Source organism: Bemisia tabaci, chromosome 7 (assembly GCF_918797505.1).
Source record: "Bemisia tabaci chromosome 7, PGI_BMITA_v3".
NCBI classification, from domain to species: Eukaryota; Metazoa; Arthropoda; class Insecta; order Hemiptera; family Aleyrodidae; genus Bemisia; species Bemisia tabaci.
The window spans coordinates 47,503,027-47,524,237 of NC_092799.1; the positions used below are offsets into that span (position 1 = coordinate 47,503,027).

Sequence of the window (21,211 nt, forward strand, 5' to 3'; positions counted from 1 at the left end):
CATGAGCTAAATTTTTACTCGCTAAAGAGACAACTGTTAACTTTTTTTTTACTTGTTTAATTATGTGCTTTTTTCCAGGCAAACGGAACCTTACAGAAACAGGCTCAAAAAATAAAGCATCTTGAATCTGAAGTTCGGAGCTTGGAAAAAAGATTATCCTCTCTACAGAAACAGACCGCCGAGAAAGATGGCCTTCTTGCGTCGAAAGAAAGCACTATCCGCAAATTAGAAACGGAAATTCTGGACTTGACTGAAAGTTTAGCCAAAACTGAGGTCAACTCTGTTGAGACTTTAGCTTTGAAAGTAAGTCTGTGCATGGAGAGGACTTCATAAAATGGTCAATCTGCATTTATCAAAGGTCTATCACAGTAACCAAGTTTTTCTGGAAAATTTTCTTTAGAATTCGCATGATTCAATTTGAATTTTAAAAATCTTTTATCTTAATTGTTTTTAATCACTTCACATTCCTGCAACGGATGACAGATTAAGAGTCTTAAATCATAAGGCAAGAATCGTGAAACAACTGAGGGTTTGCAATCAAGAAGAATTTGATAAAATTTCATCAAATACTATACTATTTTTGTAAAGTGAGGACCTTTCCATATCTGCATGCATATGGTGGGTCATAATTGTATCCTTCGATTCCTCTACACATGGCAGCTTTTTTATCGACAAAAATACGATTGGTGCCTTTATTTAAATTTTTGGTCATGGTGTTGTTAGATTATCAGTATGTTTCTACGTTTCCTCCGCTGTGATATATCCAGCAATCATTTTCCAAAGAATTGATCACTTTAAGCATTTAACTCTGCCCTCAGGCAACGATCGACAGTCTCCAGAATATTGTGAACCAAAAAGAGGAAACCATGAGACGTTATCAGACTTTATTGAATGAAAGTCGTGAAGAACGCTCGTCTGCGGAGGCTCTTCTTCAAAAAGAGATGCAGAATCTTCAAGAGAAACTTAATTCTGTGCAAGTTCACTCTAGTAACAGGTATTGTCATCAAGTTTATCCTGCCGTGCTAAGGAAAAACGCCGTATGAACCTTCAGGCGTTGCCAAATTTCCTTTGACTAAAGACGAATTTACTGGGAAAATTCTGGATATTTTTCCTCCAATTTTTCAGACACTTTTGTTCACAATTTTATCTAAAACATCCGCAAATGGACCACTAGACAAGGTACGAATTGCAGCATTCTGATACATGTTTCTTGATCAAAATTTCACGTAAAAAAAGATGCCTACAACGAAAATTACCGAAATTAACTCCTTACGAAGATATTTAATTATTCATGATGCGTGAATTCAAACCACTTGCTCATGAAAACTCAAGGCTCTACGTGATTCACATCGCGCGCTAAACGTTTATCATGTTAGTCTCTACGATATGAAAATCTAACAACCTCAATCTTGACGCTTTGGCTCAGCTATAGCAAATTGCTTTTAGTTTGAACAACACATGGTGGGAAATGAATATTGTTCGATTGAGAAGATTGCTGAAACCGTTGTCGTACGTCATTTGACTCACGTAGAGCTTTGAGTTTCTTGTGAGCGGGCAGTTCAAATTCCTCGTAACCAATGTGAAATAAAAACGTCAGGAGTTGGTTTCAGTAATTTTCGTTGCGCGAATCGTGCTCTATGTGAAATTCTGACCAGGACTCATGTATCAGAATGCTTAAATTCGCACCTTATCTAGTGGTCCATTGTAAGGAATAATGTTCGTAATTTTCCAGAAAAATAAACATTTTATCAAGGGAAATTTGGCAACTCCTAACTGTTCATATGGCATTTTTCCTTAGTACAGCAGTATTGTTGATCGAATCCATTTTTTCACCCTGAGGGGGATAACGAAAAACATTTTTTTAGATATTATTGGACACTGTTTGTAAAAAAATGGTCCTGAAGTATTCATGTAGGCAGCTGCTTCAAAATCTCAATTTTGAGTTTCTTTATTTGAAGGTTCCTTTTCCGGAGGACAGTTATGTTTTCACACTCTGTCTCTAACTGATGTTTTGGTTTGATTACTACATAGACTATTGACTTTCTACCGCATCAAAATTTTTCCTGGAACCCTCAACTCAGGCCTTGAGTGCATTGATGCTGGAAAATTCTGCGTGTGAGGAATATTGATGGCCAAATGCGAAAAATGCTTAACTCAAGTTCAGCATTTAAAAATCTCTGTTTACATTTTAACTTTTCAAGGATAACTAATCAAAATATTTCTTTGCAATTTCGTCTGGTTTCTAATAGATTAGAGTTCAGTGTTAGTTCAATCAAAGATTCTCCCATCTGCTATGTTCAACAGATATCTCCACATGGTCATACACATTTTTTTTCACAGCGCTCCACAATTCAACTTTCTAATTTTTATATCTAGTGTGATTCTAGTTTTTTTAAACCGATTTCAATTACACTCAGTCAAAAGTTTTTGACACAAAGAGTCTAACATTGTAGTAAGTTTTGTCTCCAACCAAGTTCTAACTCAAATTGCACTTAAGTTGTAGCTTTCATGATGCGTTGACTTATTCTGGAACCAGGAGGCTCAGCTTGAATGACGTAACTGATCTATCTTGAATGAAGGTCTGAAAGTTTCTTTTTAATTTCTTTCAGAGGTCACAAGTCCGATGAAGGAGGAGAGAACCCTCCGGTGCATGGCTACATCACTAAAGTGCATGAACTGGAAGATGAACTTGCTAACGTCAACACCCAGGTGCAGAATTTATCAAGCCAGCTATCGGTCGCTCAGCAGTTGGCCAACCAATGGAGTAACGCCGCTACTGATGCTGTACAAATGAATGAGCAGTTTGACTCTAAGTCAGTACTCAGCTTACGTAATGTTTGAAATAGGAAAACTTACCAAAATTGACTCAAATATATAAAACCCTAGCTTATAAAAGAAGATTCATTATTTGACCTTTCTGGATCACTCAGAGTTTTGAAAATTGCTAGTCCTGATCGGCCGAAATAGGCAAATGTAATACGTACCCAAGAGACACCTGAACTTGGGTCATTCTGTTTGAAAACTAGGTGAAAATTGTAAAACTTGTATAATAAACTTGAAAACTGATGCCATTTCTGAAATGAAGGTGTCGCAGGATGTCGTAAGGCTAGGCGCTTTAATTTTTCGCTAGCTTTTGTGTGTAGTACAAAAGGTTTTCAATTTTAGTTTTGTATTTGAAGAAAAATGACCGCATTTGTGTACCTCGCTAGATTTTTCTATAGTTACCTGATGATGGCCAGAGTTCTGCCAAAATGATCATTGTATTATAGAAAATTACCGAGGAAAAAATTGGGAAGAAAGGGTGAAAAATTAAAAATTCTACCTATTTTCTAGGCAATTTTGGCTTGTGCATTAGAATTTTGGAGTACAAGAAACAAGAGAGGAAATACTTTCGAGATGTTTTGTTTAAGATTCCAGATGAAGGAGATATTATAGAATTAATGGTTACCTTGTTTTTCTCAGGTAGTTCCTCAAATTATTTTCTTTTCTCTGTTAGGCCTGGATCTTCAAGAATGCCCAAAGAAGAAACAGTAGCAAGTTCTAAGCTTTTAGAGGATAAAGATGAAGAAATAGCTAAGTTGAAGAAGGAAGTGAATACTTTGAAGGTACTGATGAATTTCATTGACCGCACAAAATAACACGTACAGACTCTGCTGTCTCAGTGTTTCTAAAAATATTTTATTTTTTCACAGGAGAACTATCTTATAAATTAATCTAAAAACTTTAGAATTTTTGCCTGAACAGTAAGGGAAAATAACAGAAGATTAAACAAATTCATGTGACGGTTTTTCTATAAAAAAATAAGATGTTAGGTAGCAAGAAATATGGAACCAGCGCAATCATTCCTATATGTGGGAGATGACAGATCGATTTTTTCTTCTTGAACCTTTTCTCTTCTTAAACATTATTTCGGACCAAGACTGAGAAGGATGAATGTCACCTGAGACTGCACCTGCTTTTTTATTGAAGGCGCATTATACCTCAATAGGAACATTCTTTTTCGACTCCTGAAAATACTGGACAGAATTAAAATTTAAAAATTTATTTTGTAGGAAACTGATGTATAACTTTAACATCATTGTTGAAAACTTATATGTATTTGAGTTTTATAGATTTGGTTCTCCTTAGCTTGAAGTTATTTCAATTACATCGTTTTATCTTGATCAGTTGCAAGAAAGTCCATTATAATCCCTATACCTTCTCTTACTTTCAGCGGCGTTTGATTGAAAAAGAGGAAAATGAGAAAAATTTAAAGCAACAAGTTTATGATGCTAAAGAGCAGATCAATTCTACAGAGCAACAACTTACTGCAAGTAAAACTGAACTATCTCGATTGAAGCACCAGTTCAACGTCAAGTAAGTGTATATAAAAATCAGGCTACGATAATTATTCTTATGATATTGTGCACATTTGTGATTGGTTCATCGTGCTCGCATTGTTGTTTCATATTTTTCTAGTCTGAAGATGGGAGCTATTTAGCCCCGAGATATCACGATTTCAATCCATGTGTTTTTCTTTAGCCTTGGCCCTGTATTTCTTGTTCATAGTGTATAAAAATCGACACATTATTGGGTGCGACAATTATTCTCATGATATATGTTGGTATATATATATTTTTTATGACTATGTGTAGTATTTCAAAATTATTTTAAATCACTCTTTACTACAAAGTTATAAAGACGTCGGGATCTAAATTTATTTTTTTTTTTTTCATAGATAGTCATCTAGTCATGATGTCTCGAAACTGATTTAGCTAATTCCGTACTATTTTATTTTAGAGCGCACACTGTAAGTTCAGTCCGAGAAGAACAGCTCAAGAAAAAGGTCAAGATTTTGGAAGAACAGCTTGAAAGATATGTCAAAGAGGAAAACGAAGAAAATAAACTTAGGAAAGAAAGAGTAGGTGAATGTTGATTAAGTCTGTTATTATTTTTCACACTTACGTCCAACTTCTGTTGTCTCACTAGCCATCCAAGTCCGAGAAAGTCTCAATATTTTTCTGATGATTAGAGCTTCGATTATCTGAACATTTTTTCATCTTGAAGAATAAAAAGATCTTCTTCTAAAAACTGGACATAAGTTATTTATGATATTTTTACACCAACCAAATCTTGAAATTTATATTTTTTAATTTATTTTATTATCTCTAATTTATATTAATGAACTTTGTCAAGAATAATAAATTACAGAAAATGTCTTTCAGATTTTTGCTCTGGTAATTAATTAAGTTATACTTTTGTTGTTTGTCGTAGTGTGCAAAAGAGGTCGAAAAGTGGCAAGCAAGTAAGAAATGGCAAGCAACAAATGATAAACTTAAAGCACAGTTGAAAGATTCTCTTACTCAGCTCGAAGCATCAAGATCAACTGTGGAAAAACTCAAAGAGCTTCTGGGGAAAATAGAAAAGGACAAAATGATGCTGGAAATCAAGTTAAAAAACAACCAATCAAAAGGTTCATTTCTCTGTAAATATTTCTCTCTCAGGGGCATTATTGAGTTTGCATGAAGATTTAAAAACCATGGAATTACTGTAAGAAATGACAAAAGGAGTCTAGGGCAGCTCATTTATTGCATATTCCTGAAAGTTAGAATTGAGAAGAATTGTAGACCCCTCCTGCCATGTCATACTTGAGGCCGTTCATTTTCTCATTGACCACTCCAATAGATTAAAAAAAAACAGTTTTGACCAAAAAATAGCCTCAAATTATATCAATAACTATCATATGCCTGGCATCATATCGACGGTGCAAGTCGGCAATCACATAACTCGTTTGCGGTGTCTGAAAATCTCCGCAACTATGTTATTTTTTTAAAGGAGAACAAATGGACATGATTCCTTGAAGTTTTTGCAGAATTTTCCTCGCTTATAGAAGAAAAATCACGGCAGTTTTAAAGAATTACCGTTGAGTAGTTTTCCGTTCAAAAAAATAAAGTATGACAAGAAGTCTGCGACGTCGCAAACCGAGTTATGTGATTGCAGACTTTCACCGTCGATATGTTAGTTATCAATGTAAATGAGTTTTTGATCATTAGCTCCTAAAACCACCATTGTCCGAGTGCTGAAAACTTATGATGAATGGTAACATTGCACAGTTGATGTTACCAATAAAAGATACAAAACAATCACTACAACTTTGGATTTTTGATCGATGAACTTTATTTCACTATTTTATTGATGCCATTATCGATGTGGAAACTATCGGGCTGCAGGTCTGTACCTCCCCTAAAAATTATGCCTCCCTTTGCTAGACCCCCTTCTTTTTAACTGATAAGTGAGAATTGTTTGCCTTTATTTTCACCAAAATTCTCACAAAATTTCATTTGATGCGTGACATCTTGCAACTCTAAATCTTTGCCTCTGTACTCTCCGAAGTCTGACTCAATTTATGAATAACCTCTTGCCTATATTGTGGTTAAAAATATGCAAGGAATCTAAATTATTCCTGTGGTGTTCAGAATAAAAAGAAAAAAGTTTAATTCTCTTTTGCAGCGGAAACAAAAAGCATTTTGATTTTTCGTATTGCCCCTCTAAGATGTTTTAAAATACAAGTTCTCATGTCCAGAAACCTTTTAATAATTGCTTCCTCTTCTTTTCCTCCTTTTTTGGGTTTTTTTATAGTGCATAAGTCATCTGTAACTCAAAGTCTCATTGAAGAGCTGCAAAGAGAAAATAAGCGCCTTGAAGAGGAACTCAGTCTCTTGCGGAAAACATTCAACCTCACAACTGGAAGTACATCCTTGGTTAGCGTTATAGAGGCTCAAGATCGGAAAATCAAATCACTAGAAACATACTCAAAAGTAAGCGTCTTTTTATTTTCCGCCTCTCTCTAGTTAGCACCCATACCTACATCAATATATTCTGCATGGGACTAACATACTTTTTAAATTGAAGACCATGGATAATATGAGGTTATTTTTAGGCTCTCTCAGATTGATTCACTCAATTTAGAAGAGGAATCTTCAAGAACTGCAATTCTTCAAACATCAGACCTAAGAATTGTTGTGAATTATGAACTAATCTGAAGGGTGGTGTTTCCTATATCATCCTCTTTTTATTTTTACCCTTTGCGAATCAATATTTTTCTAGATAAGATTGCAGCAATCATTGCTAGAAACTTATTGAAATTTTTCTTCTTAGCCTGGTACGGTTTCTCCCATTTCTCTAAAAAACTTATCAGTTTTTCCTTACTCTCTGCAGTGTAGTAAATCCAAGTCCACAGTAGAAGAAATGGAAAAGCTGTTTGAAAAACTATCTACCATGCAAAAATTGAACCACAGTCTGGAAGAAAAAAATCTAGAGCTCTCTATTCAACTTGAGGATCTGAAAGCTGATCAAGATATAAGGTAAGGAAAGTTTGTAATGCCTAGTTTATCATCTTTCAAGGAACATTTGCTCAGGTAACGTTGTATTGATAAGCGTTTAACAGAGCAGGGAGCCCTGTTGTCAACCGTAGCTCTTTAACCTTTAAAGAATTTCATGTTTTAAAATGAACCCCCCTCCCCTCAACCCTGTTGATCGGTTTTATATTGCAACCTTAGTCCTTTACATTGAGGGGTGCCATTTGCAGGAGAGGCAAAATGCTCAATTAATAACCCTGCCTTGCCTTATGCGTTATTGGGGCGGATTGGCATAACAATCGTGCATTTCCGGATAAAAGCATGAAACTTTCAGGAAGTCTTCTACACCGATGAAGAAACGAATTTAGCCTGGGTGCCCAGTTCTATGGGGTCCCAGGGGGGCAGGGGGGCGGGGGGACCCTAAAATCATAAAATTCAGGTTTTTCTGTGAGAATTTTTGTACACAAGGGCATAAAACTGATTGAGTTTGCGGAATTGACCAGTTCAAGGCCACCTCAATACATACTGGAACGATTTCACCCACTAATCGCCCAATTTTGACCAAAAGGGTGCTTGGAGGGGAGGGGGGACCTGAGATTTAAAGCCCTGATTTTCTTGTGAACTTCGAATGCGTAGTTAAGGTTTATAACAACTAAATCCATTAAGCATTATAATTTTATACTGCCGAACTATTTCAAAATTGATACAAAAAATTCGTCATGGCCGTGGGGGGGGGGGGGGGGGGGAAGCGAAGCGCAAGCGCACACCGTGCGAAGGTGGCGCAGCGTGCAATAAGGCTCTCCTAATATAACGTCTATGTTGTGCCGCATTTTATATACCGCATTTTCGATCGTTGCACGTATCTTACGCTCGGTGAAATGGGGGGGGGGGGGGACTCATTTTCAACCGCTATTATAAAAATATTTAAAAAAAAAAAAAAAAAAAAAAAAAAAAAAAAAAAAAAATGGAAACGAAAAATCATAACATCCACCGATTCCAAGAGATTATAATTGAGTATGTCCCATCTCTTTTTGGATTAGAAATCCTTTTCGGTGCCATCAGGATAATTTGCAGTTTCCTCCTCATTATCATCATTACCAGTGTTATAGTTTCTCATGTTTTTCGTGCACTTCTTGTAGCCGTTCCCACAAGCTTCGCAATATTGTAGAGCCTCGTGCATTTTAACAGTGCCCCCTCACATCTAGTGTTACACTTTCGGTAGCCGCAACTCAAGTATGTTGTACCTAATGATAGGTTGGATTCACATTGAAAAGGCCATTCTGAATTTCTTGAAGAACTTTCAAATGACAGTGTCTGTATTGAGACTCTCATCGAAGCCAAAATGCGGCATCCTTAGGACGTGCGCAGTTTTCAAGTTATGTCCATCATACAAAAAGGACAAGCCATGCACAAAATGCACATCAATTGACCCTGAGAGCTTCATTTGATGTTAAAAAACAAGCATGTCCAAATTTTGTTGTAGATTTTAAGAAAAACAATGAGAACGGAGCTTCTTCCGCTTGAAGAATGCAACAAATGAGGCAGAGAATCAAGCCCTCAGTATTTACATCGGAGTCTTGCAATTTAGCTGGAATAGTGCCACCTTGAATATCTGATATCACTGCGAAGCTCCAACTTTGAACTTTACGTAAAATCTTTGACGAAAATTTCTTCTTGGTTTTCCACTTTTAATCGTTGCACGTATGTCAGATGGCTACCAATTCATTTGTGAGATATGGTAAATCTCAAAGTACTGGATACCTTAATTTACACCGATTTTTTTAATGGAAAATTCATTGCTTATTATGGTGAGAGAGAATTTGCCGTCATATAGGCTTATGATAGGCTCATGAATAATGTAACTGCAGGGTCAATAATATTGGAGTAGTTGTCGGTTCCAGAGAGAATCCCAGGTTCAGAAAAGAGGATCAGCCAAGAAAACCAACTGCATTGACCATCTCTGCCACTGTGAACACAGATGTTATGGTGATATCACTCGCCGCTTTTGGTGAGCTCAACTTCGACAGATTGTAAATAGCTTTTGGTACTGGTACGGAATTTGAATGATTTTCGATCCATCAAGTTTTGAGTAAAATTGGTGCTGCAAGAGCCGCACCTCATTCGCTACTTCATGTTTTTATCGGATCTGATACAACGTCTGCACTCGATGAATATGGTAAAAAGTCGATCTGAAAAACTTTATATAATTTCTCCGAGGTCTTAAAAATTTTTAAGTCCTGTCAAACAAGCTCGCAGACGCTGTTGAGGCTCTAGTGTAGTGACATCGAACAGTTCGTTGTGGCTATGTATATGGTAAAACTTCATATCTGAAACCTTCGCGAATAAAGTGCTGTAAAGAAGTTTCTACGAGAAAACGTCGGATTTTGATGAACTGCCACCCATGCACGCAGCTTTGCTACAGCACGTTTGCGATGCCTTTACCAAGCAGGATATTGTTGAGAGGAAGTGTAAAAGAAGAACAAGAGGAATCTGCTCTAACACAGTAGTAGTACATGGGAAACTAACATTGGTTGGTAATGATGATAATGAGGAGGAAACTGCAAATTATCCTGATGGCACCGAAAAGGATTTCTAATCCAAAAAGAGATGGGACATACTCAATTATAATCTCTTGGAATCGGTGGATGTTATGATTTTTCGTTTCCATTTTTTTTTTTTTTTTTTTTTTTTTTTTTAAATATTTTTATAATAGCGGTTGAAAATGAGTCCCCCCCCCCCCCCCATTTCACCGAGCGTAAGATACGTGCAACGATCGAAAATGCGGTATATAAAATGCGGCACAACATAGACGTTATATTAGGAGAGCCTTATTGCACGCTGCGCCACCTTCGCACGGTGTGCGCTTGCGCTTCGCTTCCCCCCCCCCCCCCCCCCCCACGGCCATGACGAATTTTTTGTATCAATTTTGAAATAGTTCGGCAGTATAAAATTATAATGCTTAATGGATTTAGTTGTTATAAACCTTAACTACGCATTCGAAGTTCACAAGAAAATCAGGGCTTTAAATCTCAGGTCCCCCCTCCCCTCCAAGCACCCTTTTGGTCAAAATTGGGCGATTAGTGGGTGAAATCGTTCCAGTATGTATTGAGGTGGCCTTGAACTGGTCAATTCCGCAAACTCAATCAGTTTTATGCCCTTGTGTACAAAAATTCTCACAGAAAAACCTGAATTTTATGATTTTAGGGTCCCCCCGCCCCCCTGCCCCCTGGGACCCCATAGAACTGGGCACCCAGGCTAAATTCGTTTCTTCATCGGTGTAGAAGACTTCCTGAAAGTTTCATGCTTTTATCCGGAAATGCACGATTCTAGGGGTATTTCTTGCGCCTGAGGTGAGCAAACTCACCTTGTCCATCCCTGTTTGACAGGGAAAGATGGGAATTCTGTGGGGAAAAGCTCAGACTTAGCATGTTATGTTAGCAACATGCGGAAAAAAATAACCTACAAAGGAAATACATTTTATGAGTTCATATGCACTAATAAATGATAAATAAATGGAAAAAATAATGAATCTTTCCCTTCTCCTTTTGCTTCCAGTTCTGCTTTCCGTGAAATTGTTATCGGGCATATTCCAGGCTAAGCTTTGAGTTTATTTCTGATGTTCAGCTTTATTCTGTTACATTCTATCTCTTTAAAATGGTCCATGATCGTGCGATTTTGATATGATTTATTGTTTATTTTTAGGAGACAGGACATCTACAGAAACATGCAAATGTCATCCCAGCAAAAAGATCAGGTATGCTATTCAGAAGGTTGGGTTCACCTTTTTCATGGCTGGCCTTCCAGAACTCCTTTGAAGCATAGGAAATTAATGATACTACGTAATAAGAAGGCTCATAAGGCATAGCTTGCCAATGGCCTACTGCACAGGGTGAGAATGGACTAAAAAACAGGATATGTTCCATCTTGGCATGCCGTTTCTGGCTTTCAAGTGTAAAAAATGGGGCTAATGGCTCGTTTTCTACATGATGAAGATCACACAATCTACCAGCATAAAATGAAAGATGAAACACAAAATTATAGTCTTGATGTAGTAGCTATTATTAATAGTATCCTTTTAAATTGACCACTAAATGAGGTGCAAAGTCAAGAATTGCAATACATTTTTTCTCATCAAAATTTCATGTAGAATACAATTTGCGCAACGAAAATTATCGAAAGCAATTAAGATATTAATGCATTCTGATGTATAAATTCTAACTTCCCGCTCATGAAAAAAACCATAATCCACTTAATTTAAAGCTCACACTGAACGTTACCAAAACAATCTCTGCAACAAAAACGTTAATAGCTTTGTTAGAAGTTGATTTCAGTAATTTCCGTTGTGAGAATCGTATTTTGTGCAGAATTTTGTAGAGGAAACATGTATCAGAAGGTTTAAGTTCGCACATCGCCTGATGGTCCATTGATTTCCGGCCTCAAATACATTCTCTTTCAGGTTCAGATCAAGAAACTGGAGAGTGAGCTAAACATGATGAGAGAGAACTACCTGAATGCAATGAAGCAAGTGTCGGACTTAAAAACTGAACTTCGGATGCGAGAACTTCAGCAGTCCAAAAGATTATCTGGTATGTAAAAATTATCTGGTTATTTTTACTTATATAGCTCTTTGAGTCATCGAGCATACCGAAGTGTTGCTTTTTTTCTCATGAATCACCCGTTTTATTCCTACTTTTCTTTTGTTGTGTTAATTATGTCTTTTGCACGAAAAATTGAGCTCAATATCCTGGAAATCGGATTGAATTTTCAGTTTAGGCTAAAGTACGAAACCACGTGTCCCCGTTTGCAACGTTGCAGACATCTTGACATACATAGGTAGTTGTCTCTTTGGAAAACTAGTTTACATTATCTCTTGATTTTTCTTCTCTGTTAGCAGAATTTTCCGTAATCACTTTGAGGTATGAAGCTGATATCTTTCTCCTCAAAAAAAAAAAAAAAAAAAAAGGAACATGTGGCGTGTTAGGCAACGTTTTCTTCAAAATTCTCCCTGAGACAGAAGTTTTCGTCTATCCTTTTCCCTCTTATTTCTTCTGTCTCATTCTAAGTTCCATCTTGCCAAGCATTCTAGACCTTAAACTGATGCTTGTATATAATCAGACGCACCATCACATCTATTTAATATCTTTTTCATCTGTGCACCAGATGGCTTATGCAATGCACCCAAAAACTTAAATTTCAAGGCCTACATGCCCTATTCCATTCCTCATGAACTTCACTTCACGTTTACCATCTTACCTATGGCTATATGCCCTCTCTTAAGCTTTTGTAAGTCATTCTAAGGTATTTTACTGAGTGCAATATTTCCAACTTTGTAATACGGCTTTCAAAGTGAATAAAGTATGTCGTGCTACCTCAGAAGATTTCCGGTGTTATTCTTCTATTATTGTGTTATTGTGTGTATATTCTATTGTTGTTATACATCTATTATTAGGCATAATTTTTCATTTCTAAATCATCTGTCTTTATTTATTCTCTTGTAGAGAGTGATGAAATCAAGCAACTCCGGGCACAGCTGAACCACAAAAATGCATTACTGAGTCAGGTAAAAGTTTCTCTAGGAAGGGCAGTTGCAAGTGGAATTCATTCGTGAAATAAGTCTTCAATATCATCAGTTTTATTTAAGATTTTTGGGTAAATCATAGGTTCATAAGTCTTAGCTCTAAGTTATAGGGAAGAGGAACAAATCTGCAGTATTGTGTGAGTTTCTGTTTCGCTGAGGAAATTTCACTCAGGGAGTATTTACAGAATTTTTATTATAGGTGGGTTTGCTCCAGTGATCCCAAGCGTACAGATATATCCGAGCCGCGCGGACATTCCGTGGACCGAATCGGACCGCGTACGGACAAAAACCTCACGGGAAAATGCTTCCCTATCATAAAATATCCGTACGCGTGACGTGGCCAATAGCAGCACGGAGAGCGGTAGAGCGTACGGATCTCGCACACGGTGCACCCGGGAACACTGGTTTGCTCAGTTATAGCAAGCAAAAACAAGTGAAAATGGTCTAATTTGGAGAAAAGATAAGGGAAAGTGGAAATAATGCTGCAGTTAATGATTGAAACCTAATTCCTGAATCGCATAAATTATCGTTAAATCTTGTGTTAGAGGAATCAGTAGTTCAAAATCATTGTAAAATTGTTTACTCGCATCATTCTTGTTCCAAGCATATGTTCCCATTTTTAATTCGCCAAAGTAACTTTTTCTTATAGAATTTTCAAAGATAATTTTAAGCCAACACGAGTCTATGTCTTGCGCTGATAGTAGATCATTTTGTAACTTCCCTTCTCAAAAGACGGGTTGAAAAATAATTCGAAAGACATGAAATTTTTTTATACTGTTCTTGACTTTTTGTTCATTTTATATTTAAGTATGTAAGAAATCTCCAAGAGCGAGGTACCTGTGGAGCCAAAGACTAAAATGTCATAAGAAATTTCAAAAAGCCTTGATAAAAAGTGAAAAAAATGGCTTGGAAAGAATAGAAAAGGATGACAAGATAGAAACATGACACATTTTTTCAATTGATGTTACGCCCTCATCATGCTTTTTATTTATTCACTCAGGTGTTGCATTATTTTGATGAGCAAAAAAAAACAAAGGGTCATTCCCCCTCCTAAGGTTTTGGTGAATTGATGGGACTGCTTACAAATAATGAACGATCGTCATCTTTTTGATGGTACTTTTGAACACTTAGGATCCCAAAATTATTGATGGAATAAAAAATGAAAATCAGATCTACACGTTCTTACAGTTTATTCACTCAATAGAAAGAATGATAATTTGAAAATGCAAAATGAGAAAAATTTCATGGCTAATATCTAGACAGAATAACAATAGTCAGTAACAAATTGGTGAGATAATACTAAACAGTATCAGGTGGACAAGAATCAGTTTCCATATTTGAGCAGTGTTTCAAACATCGAAAACTACATTAGTCTTAAACTCAAGGCTTGACATTGTTGTGCATGAATATACTCAGTTCACGCGCGTGTCACTTGAAGAAGAATCATAAGGCAAAATTGTTACAACTAAAGAACAACAGAAAAAGCACGACAAAAATGTCTAAAAATTCAGCATACTATCTCCTGTGCCAATGTTCCATTAGACAAGATACGAATTAAAACATTCTGATTTATGTTTCCTCTCCATAATTTCACGTAAAACATGATTCGCACAATAGAAATGACTGAATTTAATTCCAAACCAAAGTCAACTTGAATAAAATCGCGCACTACAACAGTTTTGGTAGGCTTCTCAATTGAGTAGGGATCCTTCCTTGCTCTATGTTGTTTGAAGTGTGCACAATAAGCAACAGTTGAGCTGCAGCACCAAGATAGAGGTTGTTATATTTTCATGTGACAGAGGCTGTCACGGTAATATTCAGTGTGCGATTTAACTCAGGTAGATCATTGTTTCTTCTATGAGCGGGAAGTCAGAATTAATGCATCGAAAAAAGTTAATATCTTGATTATGAGTTACTTTTGTTGTACAAATCGTGTTTTACGCGAAATTTTGTGAGAAAACACTTATCATCATGCTTAAGTTCGCACCTTGTCTACTGGACCATTGGTAATATCCAACAAACATTTGGAACTCATGTCTGGGAAAGCGCACAAATTATAACAAAGCATTTACATTTTATGCGTAAGCTTACTTTTACATGCAAAACTGAAAGATTAAAGTGTAAAGGAATTCTATTTTAGAGTAACGTCATTCAGTTTTAAACATCTACAGCGATTATAGAACTTTTCGAGGAGAGTGATATTTCTTTAACAATAATGGAAATAAAATGCTGACACTTGAGGATTCTCATTCTCGCATGGAGATTTTGAAGCTGATCTGACATTTTATTTTTCCAAAGATTGATTTTCTGTTGGGTAGATAGTTATGTAACCAAAAAGAAGTGGAGTTATTATCTACAAGTTTCTCCAATTGCACAGGGGAAAAAACAAAAGAAATATGAAAAAATTAAAAATTCTTATCTTGGGATCACAGATTGGAGTGTTTTTGGTTTTGTTAGCACTTATTTTTATTAGAGCGATTGCATTTCTTGTTTTCTAATCTTATCATAACTGAAAAGGTTCTAGCTTTAACTAGGATGAGTATTAAGAGCACATCAAATGTGATTCTATAACAAATAAAAGTAAATTCTTGTCTTTTTAATAAGGAGCTGTTTGTTTGTTGTTTTTTTCTCTCTTACGGACAGTCTTCACGCAATATGAGTTCTCCGCTAACTATTTGGCTAAAGCCTCTTGAAAGGGAGGATCATTTTGACGAAAGATAACATTCTTTTTTGAGTCATTTTGTATCAGTTGATTTTTGCAGCTCTGCACTAAAGTAGAATTTTATTTGAAAAGGTTTTGAGGTCACTGCAAGTTTAAAAAAGCGACTTCTGTGTTTACAAACATACAGACTTGTGAGTGAAGTTTTTACAAACTTACCTAAAACATTGTTTTTATACCAGTCATCAAGATATGGAATTCACTCAATTCGATTTTTCCAATTCGAAAATCCATTTGCACTAACACAATTATTTTGATGTGAATAAGCACTCTCTTACATGAAGATCTCTCAAATCATAAGCTTAACTCCAGATAAGTTCAGAATGAGAGTCAGTTTCTCAATTGGACGGAGTTAGACAGAAAGGAACCAAGTCACATCCGCATCAAACCGAGAAAAAGAGGTTTAAAGTTTGGCTCCTGCATAAGACTCAATGTAAAAGATAAACTTCAAGTTCAATTTCTGCAAAATTTGCTTCAACATAAACTTTAAATTTTTGGCGATAGATAGTAGAGCAGTGGTTGAGTTCAAAACCACTCTTAACTCAATTTTTCCCAAAATGTGGGTTGGTTCCTTTCTGCGTAACTCGGTCCAATTAAGGCTCATTTAAAAACGGTTCCTCATCATTGTGGATTTTCCCAACAAATGCGGAATATTTTACTAAAAAATATGCATTAACTCTAAAGTACTCCTAAAATTAACAGGGGTGTTTTTTCCTCTTTACAAACAGGCACGATGCAATTTTCTCAATTTACTAGCTAATTTAATTGAAAATTTGTTTCTTTGTATCCCTACACTAATTCATTGAGTATTCTGTTTCACAATTGCATTTAAAATTTTTCTCAGTCTGGATTCAATTGAGCAAAAAGAAAAATATAATAACCAGACAAACATGGGATGAATTAAACTCTATTGAAGGAACTGTGCCTGCTCTCCGACAACAATACCAAATGGCTCCTAGACGAAAATGCGATAAGTGCACATCCGTCCATAAGGAATGCATTTGTATTTATGAGCCAAAGAGCAAAAAAGAAGAAAAAAATAGAAAATTTTCAGAAAATTTGAAACTGCCGTTGGCAAGAATACAGAATACAGAACAAACCCAATATCGATAAAAAAACAGCATCCAAATGACATTTTGACAGTAAAACTACCAGACCACGTACAGCTTAGCTACAGAAGTAACAGCGAATCATTCAGCCACACTACAGCTTGAATGGCTGGTAGACATAAAAACTGTGAGAAAAGCAACCGAAACAGGAAGACAGGGTCCTACGATGTTTTGGAATGCCTCCTTATCAGCGATTTTTACTGATGAGTGATCGGCTAATAATGCTTCCAAGGGATTTTTTGTGCTCGTCTCCTCACAGGCCAAAATAGATTACTCCAAATCAATAAATTGCATCAATGAAACCATGAAGAAAAGCAACCCAGCAGTTAACTGGTTGGAAGATTCTCCTTGTAAAAATAATGAGAACGGCCAGAGAAAATTAATGAAAGCCAAATAATCATATACTGAGAGGGTAAAGTCAGTAAGGAGAGGTATTTTAGTTAAGGGCAGTTTCGATTTTCAGTTTTTGTTTATATTTTTTTTAATTTTTATTATTTTTTTATCTTTAGTTTCATTTTACTTGGAAAGAGCATGAAAAGTATACTGTTGTAGTGATGTTTCGCTGAAAAATTGAAGAATAAATCCTCTGTCAGCTGAGGAAGAATCTCTATTAATGCTTTGATAACCACATCTAAAAAAGCGAAAGGTGAGAAATAATAATGATGCTATCAATTAGTCAGAGGCGATATATTATAACTAAGCAAACTGACTATTAGTAACAAATTGAGGTTTGCTCTACTTCACAGATTAAATTCAAATTCAGAGAAGAAAACTCAAAAGTAAAGAGGAGATAATGAGGTAAAAAATATGTTCAAGTTGACAAAAAACGTCCAGCTTACAGTTTGGTAGACAGACAAATAAAGGTGATTAAGTCAACGGATTTACAAAATGATCAGTCTTGTGGGTATGGTCCAGAGGGTTGACAAAAATTAAAGAATGAAAAGAATTTAAGAAAATTACAAGCTAAATATCCAGGAAATAGTAATATTAGTAATATTCTAAAACTTTAAACAGCTATTTTTCAAACAGTTTTTCCAATTTTGAATTTAGTAATTTACTTTTTCCGTAAGATGCTTGCCAAGAATAAGAATACAAAAATTCCCTAGAACAAAGGTAAAAATGCAGAAAAAAACAACAAAAGCACTTAGATGTTTAATTAGATGGATGGAAAAGAGAGGAAAAGATGAAAAGAAAAAAATGTATCGGAAACTCTCTTGTTTGTCACCTATTACCTGCTTAAAATACAGGGCGAGAATAATCATTTGATACTGTTTTGTAATAATCACTAAGGGCAAAGAAGGGATTGAGAAGGTGGAGTTGGCCTCTCTGTATAACTTTTATTAGAATCTAAACTTTGCTAAAATTTAACTATGAGTGAAAACAAGGCAGAAAAAATTTCCAGAAAACAATTCCTCTGTACTAAAATTGAATAAAACAAACTGATAGATTAACACTGCAAAGTGTTGGGTAGGTGAAGGAGCAGGAAGACTTTCAATAATTGAAAGTCTATACACAACGCTCGGGCAAGATCTTCCCTGCTTTTTTAAGGGAATATGTACTTCATTAACAGGACAATTGGCAAGAACTTGCAAGGACATTAGTTTACTGTGAACCTGGGAGGTAAGATTTTGAGAGTCCAAAATAGTTCCTTCTTGCGAGGAGAAAGGACATATTTCAATTGCCTTTTCAATCTTCTTTCTCTCAAGGAGAGGAAAAGCGGCAAAAACGAATCATTTTGATGTTGGCTATCGCTAAAAGATCTTTCACCGTCTTTTTTTTATAATTGAAGCCTCTGGTCGGTATGAAAGGAGAACAAATGTTTGTAAAAACTAAAAAATAGGTGATTCTGAACATGACTTGCTTCTGCAATAATAATAGCCCATTACAAGGCCTCTCTCCGATAGGCGAGGTTTGCTTCTAAGTAAGCTTTACAAAAAAATTATCCAAAAACCATCAATTTTCAGTTCTTATCAATTTGAAAGTTGTTGAAGCATGGGACTACATGTTATTTTCAGAGTTTAAACTTATTTTCCTTAAAAATACAAAAAGTTACTTATCTCCTGCATTAGCTAAAGACTTCAAAAATATGTATGATAAGAAAAAACTGTGAATGAACTTCCACATTGTAAGGAGCACTATCAGGCACTCCCCTCCTCCTTTCAAGAAAAAAAATCTTCCTTCACTTGAAGGGGATTGAACCAACTTTTGAGTTTCATTTTGTGATTCTTTTCTCGCCTTAAATAATTCAAGTAATCTCAGACCTAGAGAGGAATTGCTTTGAAACTGAAATAACGATAATTATTAGTGAAATCGCTTAATCAAGATTTCTCGTCATTTCTTAACAACTTCTGTGAAAGTTTCATAATTATAAGATGTCTTGGCAATGATGACATAAAGTCCACAACTCGAATTAGGGGGGGAAACAGAAATAACCTTGATGGAACACAAATAAATGCATGAAAAGTAGAAATTATGACAAGAAGCTGATCTCCAGTTTCACAGAGATACCACATCCTCTTGTGAGGTAACATTAACGATAGAACATGCTATTCATCTTCTTTTCTTTTCATAATGAATCTTAGTGATTTATTTGAATAAAAACAGTAATAGAAACTAAAATGTAATAACAAAATATAACATATACAGTATAAGTAGATACATGTTGAATAATTTGTACATATTGGGGGAACAAGAGCGGTGATTTTTACAGTGCACCCTTTTTAAGATGCCCATTCCTCCAAAAATTTGAAATTACTGAGAATTAGAGCCAAATTATATTGATTGCGGACATCTTTCATTTGAAGGATATGAAAACTTCTATAATGATTGCATAGTCATAAAATTCTCAAGGCCAACAGCTCATTGGTCATTCCTATAATTCATTCCCTGCCACGATTTTTTAGCGCTTATTTTCCAATAAATCAAAATATCCTCTGATGGCAAGTAAAATAATTACTGTCAGCAAATAAGCCCTGTGTTTAGTCACACCAGTGTCATCCAGGCTGATTATTAAATTTGACAAATAGTGCAAAAGACAAGGAGGTCAAAAGGAAAATGGAACGATCCTATTGGTGGCAGCGGATTGATGCAATGGACAAAAGGAGTAAGTAATACACTAACTAATGGCAACCCTTGAGAGACTCTACAATTGGTCCATCATTTTCTCCCTTAGTAAGAGTCACCTGTTTCAACCAATAGGTTCGCTCTATCCTCTCTTTGTCTTCTTTATCTATTGCTTTGTTTATCAATTTCAAAAATCAGCCGAAAGTAGCAGACATCACAGTGATACTAATTTTTAATAACTCTTTGAGATACGGTGCTCCTTGAAGCTTTCCCAAAAAGTTGGTTGATCAGACATTGGTCCTCGTAACCAGTTACCACTTAGGATTTGTAAAATAACATCTGCTGTTGTGGTATGGCAGGGAACATAATAATTTTAATTTAAAACAATAATTTCAACATTATTCTAGCTTTCAGGAGTACTTCTTGAAAAAAAAAAAGTCACAAGAGGCTAAGCAAATTCATACCTGATGTTACTAAGATTGCAAAGATTTATATTTTACAAGTGCTTTATCACAATTTATCTAAATTGCGGACAGAACTCGAGGAAGAGCCCAGATAAACACATAAAGCAGCTTTGAAGCTATTAAACACCTCTTTTTTAGAGATAGTGATTGCAACAGATTCCGCCATTGCGCCAGAGTGGAGTGTTGTTCGCTGTGACCGTTACATTGCATTTACAAAATATAGATTTGAAACCGCCAAGTTCTCAGCTAATTTATTAAATGTTCATTTTCTGGAGGGAATGCCAAATATTTAGAGAAAGTCTGGGACATAAATGGCACTAAAAATCTTAATATAATCTCAAAGGGACTTGTGTTGTCGGAAATATGATACAGGTAGCCGTGAAATAATATTGAAAACCAGCGGATACAGCAGAATTATGTACAAGGATTGTATGCTTACCACCTTTAGAAAACAACTGAGTTTAGTTCAACTCCATAGAAATTCAGCACCTGGAAAAGATGAAGACTGATTGTGAGTGTCAAAATTTGTAATGAGTTCACATTAAAAAGTGATTATCCAGAGGAGTAATAGGAAAGTTGTTTCCTCTTAAAATTTTGCATTAAGAACAGCGCTCATGAAATTTTTTCTTCCAACTTGAGAAAAGCTTCTTTCAACTGGAGTAATAGAGAAGTATCACTACGAATACGATCAAATCTCTCATGCTCTCTCAGCTCTCTCATGTAGTCCCAGACAGGTAGCAAAATGAGTAATTCACTTAAAACATTAACAAGCCACTTTGGGGTTCATACATCTTCAACAGGAAAAAATAAATTAAACGAAAACGAAAGTTAAAAGAACTCGTAGCGCAGCCTTAACTAAGCCGTAACTAAGTCCTGAGACGGATTGGCTGATAGCGTAGTGTCATTTTTGATTGTAGCAATGAGGGATTATAATGGTCCTA

The 21,211-nt window shown here is 35.7% G+C and overlaps 2 protein-coding genes across 2 annotated transcripts in view; one reads left to right on the forward strand and one right to left on the reverse strand.

The window, feature by feature from the left end:
* Window positions 1-13,945, forward strand: part of Cep290 (Centrosomal protein 290kDa) — a 31,455-nt gene extending 17,510 nt beyond the window's left edge. The window contains exons 18-29 of the mRNA XM_019057492.2: window positions 79-303; window positions 819-994; window positions 2,610-2,813; window positions 3,497-3,605; window positions 4,214-4,356; window positions 4,780-4,900; window positions 5,254-5,452; window positions 6,619-6,797; window positions 7,198-7,343; window positions 11,040-11,091; window positions 11,794-11,923; window positions 12,836-13,945. Of these exons, the coding sequence (XP_018913037.2) occupies window positions 79-303; window positions 819-994; window positions 2,610-2,813; window positions 3,497-3,605; window positions 4,214-4,356; window positions 4,780-4,900; window positions 5,254-5,452; window positions 6,619-6,797; window positions 7,198-7,343; window positions 11,040-11,091; window positions 11,794-11,923; window positions 12,836-12,945 (1,794 nt within the window). The 3' untranslated portion in view covers window positions 12,946-13,945. The remainder of the gene's footprint in view (window positions 1-78; window positions 304-818; window positions 995-2,609; window positions 2,814-3,496; window positions 3,606-4,213; window positions 4,357-4,779; window positions 4,901-5,253; window positions 5,453-6,618; window positions 6,798-7,197; window positions 7,344-11,039; window positions 11,092-11,793; window positions 11,924-12,835) is intronic.
* Window positions 13,946-14,088: 143 nt separating this feature from the next.
* Window positions 14,089-21,211, reverse strand: part of fwd (phosphatidylinositol 4-kinase beta fwd) — a 28,512-nt gene continuing 21,389 nt past the window's right edge. The window contains exon 16 of the mRNA XM_019057493.2: window positions 14,089-20,759. The gene's annotated coding sequence lies outside the window, so the exon portion shown is untranslated. The remainder of the gene's footprint in view (window positions 20,760-21,211) is intronic.